This window comes from Somniosus microcephalus, chromosome 22, assembly GCF_052327205.1.
Source record: "Somniosus microcephalus isolate GS21.2 chromosome 22, FLI_Smic_1.0, whole genome shotgun sequence".
Classification (NCBI taxonomy): domain Eukaryota; kingdom Metazoa; phylum Chordata; class Chondrichthyes; order Squaliformes; family Somniosidae; genus Somniosus; species Somniosus microcephalus.
The window spans coordinates 69,996,858-70,012,847 of NC_141008.1; the positions used below are offsets into that span (position 1 = coordinate 69,996,858).

Here is a 15,990-nt window from a genome sequence, read left to right on the forward strand (position 1 = left end):
CATGTTAAACCCCAAAAAGTGGCTGACATAGCTTCTAAGTGTTAAGACACAGGAGCAAAAGCTCTAAAAATCTTACAAGTACTGTAAATATCTAAAACCAAATGTGAACTCCAAGCATTATATGTGCCTGTTTTTACTGCTAACCTGCAGACATAATCTTTTGCCAGTTCCAGTGGTTCAGCAGGAAACTGTTCGGTCTCGTGACGTTGGTAACTGTCTCGCAGGTTCTCACCAAACTGCTCAGGGGTCAGACCAAACTTCTTCGCAAGTCCATCTATAAAACAGGTATTTGCAAAGCCAGCAAGATGCATTAGTAAGTTGTACACTCTATGATCCATTGTCACATTGTAATTTAATTTAATTTAGACTACTTGATCTCTCATGGTGTTCAGTAGGAGTCACAATCAAGTGCAGTCTTCAGCTAAAACAGATTTAGAAGCCAGGAGCAACTGGTCCAGAGTGTGCAGACATACTTCAGCCTCCACTTCAAAGTTATACCATTCTGTCCTTATTAGCTTTCCATTACAAATAATTAGGACCACAATGATAGTGGAAACTGCCAATGTAAACTTGTCATGCTGCACCCTGCCGACAGGAGGAGTTACAGCATCACCACCGATAGGAGGGTGCAATTACAGAATGACAAGCTTACATTATGAATGTGGACAAAGGAATTTAGAATGATGGGGAAGTGTGTGCAGAGGTAAGATGTTTAATAAATTAATTACAGACTATAGCTGGATGTATATTGACTAAATCAAATGTAATAGTCAAATACTTGAGTTTAAATTCTACTCCACTGACTTCAGTGTGCTTAGTAATCATCTGAAGAGCCAGAGTTTAACCATAGCATTAATTTACTTTAAAGTCCTACCAGCATTTAGCTGTCCCACATTTTTCACTCATACCAGCAACCATACTGGATACCTTCTACTTTCCCAACATACACCTTTAGTGATATATGGTGAAACTATACAGTGAATCCATAGGTTAGATGAAAAATGGTGCTGGCATTGGTACTGTGGGGTTAAAGCACACTCGTAGGCCAATGTAAAGAAGCTCTAACACTGCATCAAACTTAGCTTCTAGTGGACTATTGGAGGACTGAAGTATAAAGCTCAATTTCTAACCAAATTCAGCCTACATGTATAAATAATAATTATTAAAATTTGCAAGATACAGGATTGATCTTTGTATACATTTAGTGCGATGTGCATGGATCATGTATACTTCACTCATATAAAAGGATGAATAAACATCAAGGAATTACCACAGCAATGCTGTGACAGTGTCAAAACAGGACTAGCCATAGCATAGCTGCATCCAAAAGATAAATTCTGTTTTTATTTCATTGCCAGTATCCCTCCCACTAGGGGAAAAGTTGTCCCCCAAGGTTCCTGATAATCTGAGTCACTTAAGTTTGGTTAAAACCAGATTAATCACGTTGGAGATTGAGGTGACAATTTAATGTTCACACACAGACTGCACCTAGAAATTGTCAAGGAGGACATTTTTATTTTGTAACCCAAATGTTGCCCACAAATGCTATTTTATACTAGGTAGTTTAAAAAGAAAAATGGAATATTATTTTGGCTTGCTATTAAGAAGAGAGCTGAGGAGAATAAGCTCCAACTCTTTACCTAGGCCAGCAGTCTGGCAGATAGTATACATGTCTCTGCGGGAAGCCTGCTTAAGTTCTGGCCCATGCCGTTCATCATCTTCAACCTCTTCATCCCGCTCTCCTGAAAAAAAGTAGGATGAAAATAGATAGCAATGATCAATCAAATGCAAAAAATGGTGACCCACATCAATACTAAAATTACTGTAAACAGAATAAAATTATAGTAGACCTCAGAATGTTATCACTGATGCATTGTATAGTCCAAAAATCAATCTATGCTACGTACATCTACTGACCAACTATTCTTTGGACATGCAGGTAAATGGGGGCTTTTGTTTATAAACAGAATGCAACACAAATTCGTGTCAGGATCAGATACTTTTCTACCTTTTAAAATCATCAAAACCCCACACATTTGTCACTGCATGCAATTTCATCTTACAAGGGCAGAACTGAACATTTAAAAAGATCAATTTGTCCTCAGCGTAACCAAACAACTCCTGTTTATCTTGGCTTGCAGTTTATCACCAACTGGCATATAAAATAACTATATCTTTAGGGTTTAAAATGATATACAGCAGCTGAAATATATAAGCAAAGGAATAAACAGGCTAGGAATCTGGGAACCTGAAACTAGATGTTCATCCAGACTTGTACAACAGGGGTTGGGATCGGTAAACAAGCGGAGATCACGTCTTACTTTAGGTCACAATTTTGATTCCTTCAGGTTTTCACTATGTAATGAAAGCCCAAGTGCTATTATGGAAAATCCTCAAACAGGAGATTGCTAAGGAGAACATTCACAGAAGGGGAAGGGTAGTACTTGCATGCTTTCTATCTAGAACACATTTCATCTCAGAAATACCAACTAGGGTGAGGGAAAAGTGGTCTTATATAAACCTGCCCTATTCGCACCTAGCACTGCACTTTATACTTGCATTGTATTGTGCTGGCATCACTATCCAAGAGTAGAAAGGATGAAGTTCCTAGCGTAAATCAGTGTATCTGTGCAGCTGAGTTCTAGCTCTAGCCTTGATCCCAACAGGCTAAGTAACCACAAGCACTAGTATTAAAATCTTTAAAGCAGATTATTTAAACTAAAACTTTGAGAATGCTTTAAACAAAATACTATTCCCCCCCACCCCCCAAATCCCATCTATAGCAACGCTCCTCATTAAATACTGTTCTATGTGTCAAGACCTCAAGAAAATTATTTAATCTTCTGTAATAGGAAAAGATAGGAACAGCAAATTTTGTGTTAAAATGGAGGTACACTAACCTTCCTCTTCATCCTCTCCACCTTGCTGATTCTTTTTGTATTTCTTTTTACTTGGTTTTGATGCATTTTGCATTTTTGGAATATCACGACCATAATAGAGCAAGAAGTGATTATAGACATCTCGCAACTCATCAGTCGACTGTACGTCCTTCAGTCTACACAAATGAAAAGAAGGAATTTCTATAGGACAAAACAGCACTAGAGCACAATTTACATAAACAAATGCAGAAAAATGTAAAGTTGTTTTCAAATTTGTTGCAGAGAGAAAATATACACTCTAGGAAGAAGTACGAAAAGCTAATGGACAGGTACAAAAAGCAATCAAAAGGGCTAATGGAATGCTGGCTTTTATCTTAAGGGGGCTGGAATACAAAGGGGATGAAGTTATGTTTCAGTTGTGTAGAGCCTTGGTTAGACCCCACCTGGAGTACTTCATTCAGTTCTGGGCACCGCACCTCAAGGATATATTAGCCTTGGGAGAAGGTGCAGTGCAGATTCAACAGAAAGATAGCAGGTCTGAAAGAATTAAAATATATGAAGACAAGTTGCATAAACTTAGCTTCCCTTGCATATACAAGATCGAGTTGTTAAAATAATAAAATGATTTGACAGGGTTGATAAAGAGAAACTATTTCCTCTGGTGGGGGAATCCAGAACAAGGGGGGTATAATCTTAAAATGAGAGCCAGGCCATTCAGGAGTGAAATCAGGAAGCACTTCTTCACAAAGGGTAGTAGAAATCTGGAAAACTCTCCCCCAAAAGACTGTGAATCCTGGGTCAATTGCACCTTTCAAGACGGAGTGATAGATTTTTGCTAGGCAAAGGCATCAAGGGATATGGAGCAAAAGCAGGTACAGATCAGCCATGATCTAACTGAATGGCGGAATAGGCTCGAGGGGCTGTATGGCCTATTCCAGTTCCTATGATAATCACATTACTGTTCAATTTATTAAATTCTTTCTTTCTGTAGCTTTCTGGCCAAGAGAGAGGGCAGGTAACCTACTCTCAGGCCATTCTATAACTAGATGCTACAAGGTGAGGAATAGCAGCCCAGAGTGAGCCTTCAGCCATAGAAAGAAATAGGTGGACTTTACTTAGCACCTCTCCATGACAATATGTCAGATCAGTAATTCACTGCACGTCAGACTGTGGGTTACAACTTGGGACTTATCATTTTCTGATACAGTAAATTTCACAATTAGTCTCCAGGTATTCAATTCTACCAATTTCAAAATACATGCAAATACCACAACCATCCTATTTAACAATCCAACGTTTAAAGATTAAAGACACCAGTTCTTTAAAATTTTAATTGGCTTTGCAGAAGAGATTTTAAATCTAATATTCCACTTGATAACATCAGAAAGTTACCTTTCAATGTCTGCAGTGTCAAGTGCCCTAACTCCATCTGCCAGGGGTTTGTCTGGATCAGCAGAGATTTGTTCATACTGGTACGCCTGCATCTTCTGGAACAGTCGGGTAAGGTTTTCTTTTCGAGTCCTCAGCTGTGTCCACTGTAATGGACCATTGCAAAACGTGACTCAAGCAGAACTGCAGGAATATTTGTCAGTAAAAAAAAAATTCCAACAGACCCAATAAGTGGGGAAAAAAAACCCGATAACCAGTTTTTCTAACTTAGAATTCTAAGCTAATTTAGAATGCACACTGCACTTTCTGTATCAATTATTTCTTGGTAATATCTCAGTATGAAATGTGCACAGCTTCACAATAGGAGTACTTCAAGTTACAATATGACCAAGTTCTTGGGATGTAACTGTGAACAGAATTAAGGCATAGTTTTCAACAGGTTCATCTCCCATAACTTTACTTAAAATTCTGCTTGTTATGGCACATAGACCTTATTCTCCAGTTTCAACTCCTAGAAGATACTAGTAGTGCCCTCTAGTGTGCGTAAAAATGGTTTTAGAATATTTCCTATAACAAGGCACATAACCATCCTAACCAAACTCAACTTAAACAAAAACATGCAATCGAACAGGCTCCACACTATACAAAAGATATTGAGGCTTTCAAGGGGTACAAGGTAGATTCTAGGATGTTGACTAGTATGGGAAAATACAAGGAAGACTTGAAAAGTTGGAGCTTTTTTCATTAGAACGCAGAAGGTGGGGATGGGGGATGGATATGATGGAAGTGTTTAAAATTATGAAAGGATGGGACAGAGTAGATAGAAGCAGACTGTTTCTAGTAGTTGAGAGAGCTAGAGGAGAGGCCAAAGATACAAGATTAGATTAGAACAGAGAGCAAGAGAAACAGCTTTACACTGAGTTGCGATACTGTGGAATTTGCTTCCAGGGTTAGTGGCTCAAGCAAAAATTGTCAACATTCAAGATTAGATTGGATAGGTGGATGATGGAAAAGGGGATATAAAGGAATAGAGCGAATAAATATGGTTGGGGCTATTTGCTCGAATGGCCCATTTCCATGTTGTAACTTCTATGTATTTCAATGCATAGCTGATGTTACAGCCTTCAATGAAATGAAAATATGTTTTCCTTCATTATTTCGTCAAAAATTAGCCACATGCCAGAATTAGAAAACTTGTATACCAGTTAAAGGGGAAGCACATGATACGGAAATTTCACACATTCCTAAATGTTATAATGGGAGATATATGTACACTTAACAATCTCCCATATTTGGTTTTATGCAGTAGAACTGGTGGCCAGGAAGCATAAACTCCCAAAGGATTTACTATCAAGAACAGGGCGTGTTTTTCATGCTGAATGAAATTGATTCAAGCCACTGCAGCAGAACTTATCGTGCTGGTGGGAGTTCCAGAAAAATGTCTTCTCCCTGGGCGCCTCCGGTTTGGGTTAATGCAAAGTATATACAGGAAACTTTGGTTTATCCGGAGGTTGTATGTCCGGAAACCTCGATCTACTGGCAGAAATCAGGAGCTGTTTTGTTAGGTTTTTTTTCCTTCTCGTAGGTTTTTTTTTCTTCTCGTGGCTTTGTTTTCAACAGTCGGGCTCTGGAAAGTCTCTCTGAAGCTGTTGCTAAGCTACAGAGATGCTTCCAAGGTACAGGCCAACTGTTTACAAGCTGTTGCTAAGCAACGGTGTTTGTTGTCAGATACGGAGATGAAAACCTCCGTATGCTTCAACATTAACTTTGTATGTCCGGCAGTTTTGATAGATCGGCAACAGCTCGGTCCCGTCGGTGCCGGATATAACAAAGTTTCCTGTAGATATAACCTTTTATAGTTTTCAGCTCTACATAACAACCTATAACGTATTTTACCGCCAATGAAAAATTTACATTTTAGAATATAGTTTTTCATAACAGTAACTCATTTTGTTTCCAATACCCCTACCTTTTCATCCCATTGCCAGACCTTCCACAGGTCATTGATGTTCAGTTCTGGCTCTACATACTCCTTTCTGTAGAAGGCAATGAAAGGCACCTAATAAGGGAAACATATTTTAATATCATATATAAATAAAAAATGTCCATATTAAGAAAAACTTCAATTCATAAACGGTTTTTAAAAAAAACAGCATGAACAAATATTGACTAGTGCTACATCAGGTTCTTCCGCTACCACCCCAAATATGCAATAAGTAAAGTAATTACGGATAGTATCCGACTAAAAACAAGGGCATATAAGGTAGCCAAATCTAGTGGGAGGATAGAAGATTGGGAAGTCTTTAAAAGACAGCAAAAAATAACTAAAAGATTGATTAAGAAAGGGAAGATAGATTATGAAAGTAAATTAGCAAAAAATATAAAAACGGATAGCAAAAGTTTCTATATAGTTATATAAAAAGAAAAAGGGTGGCTAAAGTAAATGTTGGTCCCTTAGAGGATGAGACTGGGAAATTAATGGTGGGAAACATGGAGATGGCAATAACACTGAACAAATATTTTGTATCAGTCTTTACGGTAGAGGACACTAAGAATATCCCAACACTGGACAAACAGGGGGCTCTAGGGGGAGAGGAGCTAAATACGATTAAAATCACTAAGGAAGTGGTACTTGGTAAAATAATGGGACTTAAGCCGGATAAATCCCCTGGACCTGATGGCTTACATCCTAGGGTCTTGAGGGAAGTGGCGGTAGGGATTGTGGATGCATTGGTAATAATTTTCCAAAACTCCCTGGACTCAGCAAAGGTCCCGGCAGATTGGAAAACTGCTAATGTAACACCCTTATTTAAAAAGGGTAGTAGGCAGAAGGCTGGAAGCTATAGACCTGTTAGCCTAACATCTGTGGTTGGTAAAATGTTAGAGTCCATTATTAAGGAGACAGTAACGGGACATTTGGATAAACATAATTTAATAGGACAAACTCAGCATGGTTTCATGAAGGGGAAGTCATGTTTGACAAATTTGCTTGAGTTCTTTGAGGAAGTAACATACAGGGTGGATAAAAGAGAACCAGTGGACGTAGTGTATTTAGACTTCCAAAAGGCATTTGACAAGGTGCCACACAAAAGATTATTGCTCAAGATAAAAAATCACAGGATTGGGGGTAATATTCTGGCGTGGGTGGAGAATTGGCTCTCTAACAGAAAGCAGAGAGTTGGGATAAATGGTTCATTCTCAGACTGGCAATCAGTAACGGGGCATAGTGGTTAGCACTGTTGCCTCACAGCGCCAGGGACCCGGGTTCGAATCCGGCCTCGGGCGACTGTCTTGTGTGGAGTTTGCACATTCTCCCCGTGTTTGCGTGGGTTTCCTCCGGGTGCTCCGGTTTCCTCCCACAGTCCAAAGATGTGCAGGTTAGGTTGATTGGCTATGATAAATTGACCCTTAGTGTTAGGGGGATTAAATACGTGGGGTTACAGGATAGGGTGGGATATGTGTTGGTGTTGGTGTAGGGGTTACGGGGATCGGGTGGGATATGTGTCGGTGCAGGCTCGATGGGCCGAAATGGCCTCTATCTGCACTGTGGGGTTTCTGTGGTTTCTGTAACTAGGGGTCAGTGCTGGGTCCCCAACTCTTTACAATCTATATTAACGATTTGGAGGAGGGGACCGAGTGTAACATATCAAAGTTTGCAGATGATACAAAGATGGGAGGGAAAGTAGTGAGTGAGGAGGACATAAAAAACCTGCAAAGTGACATAGACAGGCTAAGTAAGTGGGCAGAGATTTGGCAGATGGAATACAATACTGGAAAGTGTGAGGTTATGCACTTTGGCAGGAAAAATCGTAGAGCAAGTTATTATCTTAATGGCAAGAAACTGGAAAGTACTGTCGTACAAAGGGATCTGGGGGTCCTGGTGCACGAAACTCAAAAGGTTAGTATGCAGGTGCAGCAAGTGATCAAGAAGGCCAATGGAATGTTGGCTTTTATTGCTAGGGGGATAGAATATAAAAACAGGGAGGTATTGCTTCAGTTATACAAGGTATTGGTGAGACCGCACCTGGAATACTGCATAGTTTTGGTGTCCATACTTAAGAAAAGATATACTTGCTCTCGAGTCAGTACAAAGAAGGTTTACTCGGTTAATCCCGGGGATGAGGGGATGGACATATGAGGAGAGGTTGAGTAGATTGGGAGTCTACTCATTGGAGTTCAGAAGAATGAGAGGCGATCTTATTGAAACATATTAAGATTGTGAAGGGGCTTGATCGGGTGGATGCGGTGAGGATGTTCCCAATGATGGGTGAAACTAGAACTAGGGGGCATAATCTTAAAATAAGGGGCTGCTCTTTCAAAACTGAGATGAGGAGAAACTTCTTCACTCAGAGGGTGGTAGGTTTGTGGAATTTGCTGCCCCAGAAAGCTGTGGAAGTTACATCATTAAATAAATTTAAAACAGAAATAGATAGTTTCCTAGAAGTAAAGGGAATTAAGGGTTATGGGGAGCGGGCAGGATATTGGACATGAGTCTAGGTTCGGAATGGTCATGGCCCTGTGGGTAGTGGAGCGGGCCCAGGGGCCGTGTAGCCTGGTTCTGTTCCTACTTCTTGTGTTCTAATTCTGTGTTAGATTTCAGGAGATGGTTTTATTCCTGTTCCTGGCTGGGGTGGAGATCGCCTTTACAGAAGGTAAGTACTGTAGAAAATATAGGGACAGAGTGATCTCCTGGAAGAGTTTCGATCGCCTAGATGGGTCGGAGAGGAATTTCCCAGATTTTTTCTCCCAAATTGGCCATTGGGTTTTTTATCTGGTTTTTTGTCTCTCCCGGGAGATCACATGGGTTCGGGTGGGATGGAGAGTGATAGAAGATTTGAGGTTAGGATCAGATCAGCCATGATCTTATTGAATGGTGGAGCAGGCTCGAGGGGCCGATTGGCCTACTCCTGCTCCTATTTCTTATGTTATGTTCTTATGCTGGAAATCTGAAATAAGAACAGAAAATGCTGGAAATACTCAGCAGGTCAGGCAGCACCTGTGGAGAAACAGTTAACGTTTCAGGTCGCTGACCCTTCGTCAGATGCTGCCTGACCTGCTGAGTATTTCCAGCATTTTCTGTTTTTACATGCAATATATACTTGGTCCTGGCCAGTCTCAACTTCAGCAACCTTCTTTAATAAAATGATATGCACTAAATGCATTCACATCAGTTTTTCCTGTGCTAGTCCTAATAATGATAATCTTTTAATGACAAACATCAACAGCACACGAGGCAAATTAATCACTTTCAACAACAAGCTGCATTTATATAGCGCCTTTAATGTAGCAAAATATCTCAAGGTGCTTCACAGCAGCGTAATCAAACAAAATTTGACACCAAGTCACAGAAGGAGATATCAGGAAAGGTTTGGATAAAAAGAGGGATTTGAAAACAAGGATGAGAATTTTAAAACCAAGGTGTTGTTGGCTCCCAGCAAGCACACGGGTGATGGGTGAACAGTACTTGGTGCGAGGTAAGATATGGGCAGCAGAGTTTTATGTAGGGTGGAAGATGGGAGGTCGGCCAGGAGAGCGTTGGAATAGTCAAGTCCAGCGGTAATAAAGACATGGATGAGGGTTTCAGCAGATGAGCTGAGGCGGGGCGGAGTCGGGCGATATTTCGGAAGCGGAAGTAGGCAGTGTGGTAAACCACTGTTGTTAGTATTGTTGTTCACCACTGTTGTTAGTACTGTTGTTCACTGTTAGTACTGTTGTTCACTCTTGCATATTGTTGTACTTGTCTGTGCATGCCTCAGCTAACTCCGCCCCTGGCTCCACCCTCATGGCTGGGTATAAAGGTCGCTGCTCGGCAGCCTCCGGCCCTTTTGGATACCAGGCAACCACAAGAGGCGTGCTCTGTTCTTTGGTAATAAAAGCCTGTTTATTACTTTCTCAATCTCCAGTCTTTTGTAGCAATTGATAGTGCATCAGGCAGTTTTGGTGATGGCGCAGATATGTGGTCGGCAATGTTCCCTTTAAGCTGCCCAGCCGCGCAGCACACTGGACCTCCCGCACAGCTGGCTCTTCAATGGGACAAACTGCGCAGTCGCTGTATTTTGAATGGGCCGTGTACTCAAAAGAAAACTAATGGGAACACTGATGGTTGGAAGTTCATCTTGGGGTCAAACACAACATCAAGGTTGCAAACGGTCTGGTTCAGCTTCAGACTGTTGCCAGGGAGAGGGATGGAATCGGTGGCCAGGGAACGCAGTTTGTGATGGGATCGAAGACAATGGCTTCGGTCTTCCCAATATTTAGTTGGAGGAAATTTCTGCTCATCCAGTACTGGATGTTGGACATAGAAAATAGGAGCAGGAGTAGGCCATTCGGCCCTTCGAGCCTGCTCCGCCATTCAACGAGATCATGGCTGATCATCCAAACCCTAGCACCCGGTCCCTACACCGACAGCCATCCCACCCAAGCCCTAGCACCATAACCCCGTAACCCCACGTATTTAATCCCCCCTTACACTAAGGGTCAATTTTTATCATGGCCAATCAACCTAACCTGCACATCTTTGGACTGTGGGAGGAAACCAGAGCACCCGGAGGAAACCCACGCAAACACGGGGAGAATGTGCAAACTCCACAGAGACAGTCACCCGAGGCCGGATTTGAACCTGGGTCCCTGGGACATGCAGTGTGACAAATCAGAGAGAGTGGAAGGGTCAAGAGAGATGGTGGTGAGGTAGAGCGGAGTCTTGTCAGCGTACATGTGGAACCTGAAATTGTGTTTATGGGTGATGTCGTCGAGGGGCAGCATGTAGATAAGAAATAGAGGGGGCCAAGGATAGATCCTTGGGGAACTATAGAAGTAACGATGTGGGAGTGGGAAGAGAAGCCATTGCAAGTGATTCTCTGGCTACAATTGGATAGATAAGAATGGAACCAGGCGAGAGCAGTCGCACCCAGCTGGACGATGGAGGAGAGGCTTTGGAGGAGGATGGTGTCATCAACCATGTCAAAGGCTGCAGACAGGTCGCGAAGGATGCAGAGGGATAGTTTACCCTGATCACAGTCACATAGAATAAACAGAAAATGCTGTTGATACTCAGTAAGTCAGGCATCTGTGGAGAGAAAAATGTCTGACCTGCTGAGTATTTCCAGTATTTTCTGTTATTTCAGAATTCCAGCATCCGCAGTATTTTGCTTTTGTGTTAGTCACATAAAATGTCATTTGTGACATTGATATGGGCCGTTTCAGTACTGTGGCTGGGGGGCAGAAACTTGATTGGAGGGAATCAAGCATGGATTTGGGAGGTGACAACATGTTCAAGGACTTGAGTGGAAAGGGAGGTTGGAGATGGAGCGGTAGTTTGCAAGGATAGAGGGCTCAAGGGTGGGCTTCTTGAGGAGAGGGGTTATGACGGCAGGTAAGAACATAAGAAATAGGAGCTGGAGTCGGCCATTTGGCCCCTCGAGCCTGCTCCGCCATTCAACAAGATCATGGCTGATCTTCTACCTCAACTCCACCTTCCCGCACTATCCCCATATCCCTTAATTCCCCAAAATTTATCGACCTTGGTCTTGAATATACTCAACAACTGAACACCCACAGCTCTCTGGGGTAGAGAATTCCGAAGATTCACAACCCTTTGAGTTTAGAAATTTCTCCTCAGCTCAGTCCTAAATGGCCCACCCCTTATTCTGAGATTGTGACCCCATGTTCTAGATTCCTCAGCCAGGGGGGTACATTTTCCCAGCATTAACCCTGTCAAGCCGCTTAAGAATTTTATATGTTTCAATTAGATCACCTCTCATTCTTTTAAACTCTAGGGAATATAGGCCTAGTCTACTCAATCTCTCCTCATAGGGCAATCCCCTCATCCCAGGAACCAGTCTAGTGAACCTTTGTTGCACTCCCTCTAAGGCAGGTATGTCTTTCCTCAGGTAAGGAGACCAGAACTGTACACAGTGCTCCAGGTGTGGCCTCACCAATGCCCTGTCTAATTGTAGTAAAACTTCTTTACTCTTATGCTCTAATCCCTTTGTAACAAAAGCTAATATACCATTTGCTTTCTTAATTGCTTGGTGTATCTGCAGGTTAACTTTGTGATTCATGTACAAGGACACCCAGGTCCCTCTGAATTTGAAGGGGAGGGGGACAGTACCCGAGGAGAGGGATCCATTAACATCAGCTAACATGGGGACCAAAAAGGGAAGTTGAGTGGTCAGCCACTTGGCGGGAATAGGGTCGAGGGAGCAGGAGGAGGGTCGCGTGGACAAGATGGGCTTGGAGAGAGCGTGATGAGAGACAGGAGAGAGTCTGGAGAAAGATGGGAGATGAGGGCTAGGGTAAGGGGGAAGTTTGGCCTGGTAGGCTAGGGATGGGAGGGAAGCGGCAGAGGCAGCTGAATGGATGGTCTCATCTTTCGTGACAAAAAAGTCCATGAGCTCCTCACACCCGTTATTGGAAGAGGCGAGGGAGGGTGGTCGACGAGGGAGGGTGGTCGACGAGGGAGGGTGGTCGACGAGGGAGGGTGGTCGACGAGGGAGGGTGGTTTAAGGAGACAGCTTGTAGTGAAGAGAAGCCAGGGGTTGTCTTTGCATTCCAGGATGATCTTTGAATAGTAAGCAGTTTTGGTAAAGGAAAGCAGGACCAGATAGTGTTATATGTGGACCAACCAGATCTGGCGATGAATGGTTAAGCCAGTTGCCCGCCATAGACGTTCAAGTCTGCGTCCCTCGGACTTGAGGGAGCAGAGATGAGGGCTATACTGGGGGCAACATCCAGGGCGAGAGAGAGTAATGGTTTTAATGGGGACAAGGGCAAAGGTGGAGGAGAGGGTGTGATTGAGCAGATCGGGAGCTGCAGAAATATCATGATGAATGGAGGGCCAAAGGCTAGACAGTTGGGAATTTGAAAATGCAGTTCCTGCGTAGATATCTAAGCATACATGTCCATTGTTCTGTAACTCTTCTATAGTGATGTTAGCTCAATGTTCGCACCACAACACAAATGTTCCTGTTACTGAAACAGCAATGTCAGTATAACTGTGCCAGAAGACTTGAAGTTGCTCACTATAGGGATCATGTTGCAAATTTGTATTGCCGGAGTAGAAGTTCGCACTGAGTATGGAAGTCAGGAGTTTCCATCCCCTAAACTGGCGGGGCACACTGCCCTATTCCTGAAATAGTCTCCTCTGGCTGGGAGCTCAAATTTGCAAAATTTGACTTGATGCTCCCAAAACATTTTTGATACTTAACAATTCTATTACTCTGTACTTCTCTTTGTGTTTGTAAAATGTAGCAATGAAACATTTATTGTATGTAACTCAAACAATACCATGACAAACAGCAGCAAATGGAAGTACCTCAAAATGCTGGTTCCTCATAAAATTGAGTGCTTCTTTTATCTTCTGGATTGTAGGGGGACCTTTTCGGCTAAAGTTGCTGATACCCTGGCCACGCTCCAGGTACTCGGAGCTCTCCTATGACAATAAAGAGATGTTTCGGTAACAAGAGCTCCCAAAACCAAATTATGTTCATTTGATAAACTGACCTTTCAGTAGAAGTGAAAAGAACTGCTGAATATTGTTTCAACAGCAATATTTTCTAGAGTTTGTTTAAAAAATTGATCTTAGAAACAAGTAAACAGTTGTTAAACTACAGCAATCTGGATTAATTCTTCATTAACAATGTTGTCAAAGAAACACTTCTGAATCACACTTTTCCTGGCAGCTCCCTCAATGGCATTGAGCAGCTGAGCTACCCCTCCATCCATCCACCCTGCCCCAAGATGGGCTTTGCACTGGGGGGGGAGGGTTGCAAATATGTGCATAGATGCAGGCTGCTAGCATTGTGGCCTTCAAACTGCTGCTGAATAGCAGCAGCCAAAGATTGTTCTGGAAGCGTGGTTCGAATCCTAGATATAAGCTGCCTCCAAGCATTTTCAGGGTGCTTCTGGAACCTTGCAGATGCTCTGGTCTGAGGGGGTGTTCTGTTGCAAGTGCCACAGCCAATTCATTGGGACACCTCTTCATTTGGACACCTTAAAGGCTGAAAGTGAAGCAGAAGAGTCCTATTACAGGCCCACAGAGAGTCCTGACCATTTTGAGACTCCTTTGGATATTGCGGGTCAGCATTGTAGGGACAGATACCTAAAAAAAGGGTCTCTGCTATTTCATCCTCGCTGCATCTGGGAGCAGAGGAAAACACCATCTCGTTTGTTCCACTGAAATGCTAGTATTAGGCAAGTATTTATCTTCATTGTATTTTGAGCTGATGAATAACGTCATACAACCAGCCAGAGCCGAGGTTATCCCAACAGCAATCTCAGCAACCTTGTATAAATACCAAGAAAGCAGTAACTCCTCACACTGCACATTAGCTACCGCTAGCTAGCCATACTGTTACATGATACAGTATATATTTTTTTTTAAAGTACAAGGAAACATCTTTTAAATACTTGGAAAATGGATCTGGACTCCAACCTGTAAAGAAATGCTAGGCGTTGAGAAGGAGTTTCTGTAAATCCACTCCGCCTCTTCCTCTAGCTCATCATCTTCAGCTGGTTTGACTGGAATAGCGCGAAGCTGTTGAAAGAGAATTTAAATCAAGCGGTTTTGACCATTACTATACTTGGTTGCATTAACATGTTACAGCCATTCCATTAAATATTTACCATAGGATCAATTAGGATTATATGCTACAAAATTACCAAGAAATGAACCTCAGGGACTTTAAAAAAAATAATTCTCAGGATGAGAGAGACTCTAGCAAGGCTGCATTTATTGCCCATCCCTCATTGCCCCGCGAGCTGGTGGTGGGCCTTCGCTTCGAACCACTGCAGTCCTTGCAATGGTAGGGAATTCAAGATAACGTGTAACTTGGAGGGGAATTTGAATGTGATGGTGTTCCCATTGCTGCTCCTGTTCTTCTCAGTGATACAGGTCGCAAGATTGGGGAAAGTGCTGTCGAAATAACTTTGGGGAGTTAAGCTGCTAGATCCGTCCTTAATTTGTACCATTTAGCAGTGGTAATGCCATACTACACGATGGAGAATCAACTCATGGTGGAGATGAGACTGTCTTCACAAGGACTGCGCGGTAGTCACTTCTACCAATGCTATCACGGACAGACCTGTCCGCTACAGATAGGTCGGCGAGAACAAGGTCAAGCAGGTTACTTCCTTGTGTTGGCTTTCTTAGCAACTGACGCAGGCCAAGTCTGGCAGCCGTGTCCTTCTGGATTCAGCCAGCAGTGGTACTACTGAGCCACTCTTGGTGGTGGGCATTGAAGATCCCAACTCTGTACATTCTGTGCCCTTGCTTCTCTCAGAGCATTCCAATAGGTGTTCTTCAACATGGAGGAGCACTGGTTTGTCAGTTGAGGGGGGCGTTAGATAGTGATCCTTGAACTTGCTTGACCCGATGCCATGAGACTTTGTGGTGCCCAGGGTCAACGTTGAGTTCTTCCAGGACCACTTCCACTCACTGTGCCTACACCTCTGGTGAATCTATCCTGTTGGTGGGACTGGACATACCCAAGAGCCTGGGATGTTGGCAGAGAGATATAATTCTGAGTACGCTGTTGTTTAACTCGTCTGTTGAATTTTCCCAACTTGAGCATCTGCTCCCAGATGTTAGTGAGGACTTCATAGAGTCAACTGAGTTGAGATTGCCATAGTCTTATCTTGGTGAGTCATTGCCAATAGGTCCATCCAATTGCCTAATTATTCAATTATGCAGCTTTTTGTCCCCACAACCGACTGACATGCAAAG

The 15,990-nt window shown here is 42.7% G+C and overlaps 1 protein-coding gene across 1 annotated transcript in view; it reads right to left on the reverse strand.

The window, feature by feature from the left end:
- Nucleotides 1-15,990, reverse strand: part of supt6h (SPT6 homolog, histone chaperone and transcription elongation factor) — an 87,574-nt gene that overhangs the window by 34,281 nt on the left and 37,303 nt on the right. The window contains exons 8-14 of the mRNA XM_085965026.1: nucleotides 14,701-14,802; nucleotides 13,582-13,698; nucleotides 6,238-6,327; nucleotides 4,272-4,414; nucleotides 2,901-3,055; nucleotides 1,641-1,742; nucleotides 145-274 (exon numbers count right to left, since the gene is read on the reverse strand). Coding sequence (XP_085821152.1) covers nucleotides 145-274; nucleotides 1,641-1,742; nucleotides 2,901-3,055; nucleotides 4,272-4,414; nucleotides 6,238-6,327; nucleotides 13,582-13,698; nucleotides 14,701-14,802 — 839 coding nt within the window. The remainder of the gene's footprint in view (nucleotides 1-144; nucleotides 275-1,640; nucleotides 1,743-2,900; nucleotides 3,056-4,271; nucleotides 4,415-6,237; nucleotides 6,328-13,581; nucleotides 13,699-14,700; nucleotides 14,803-15,990) is intronic.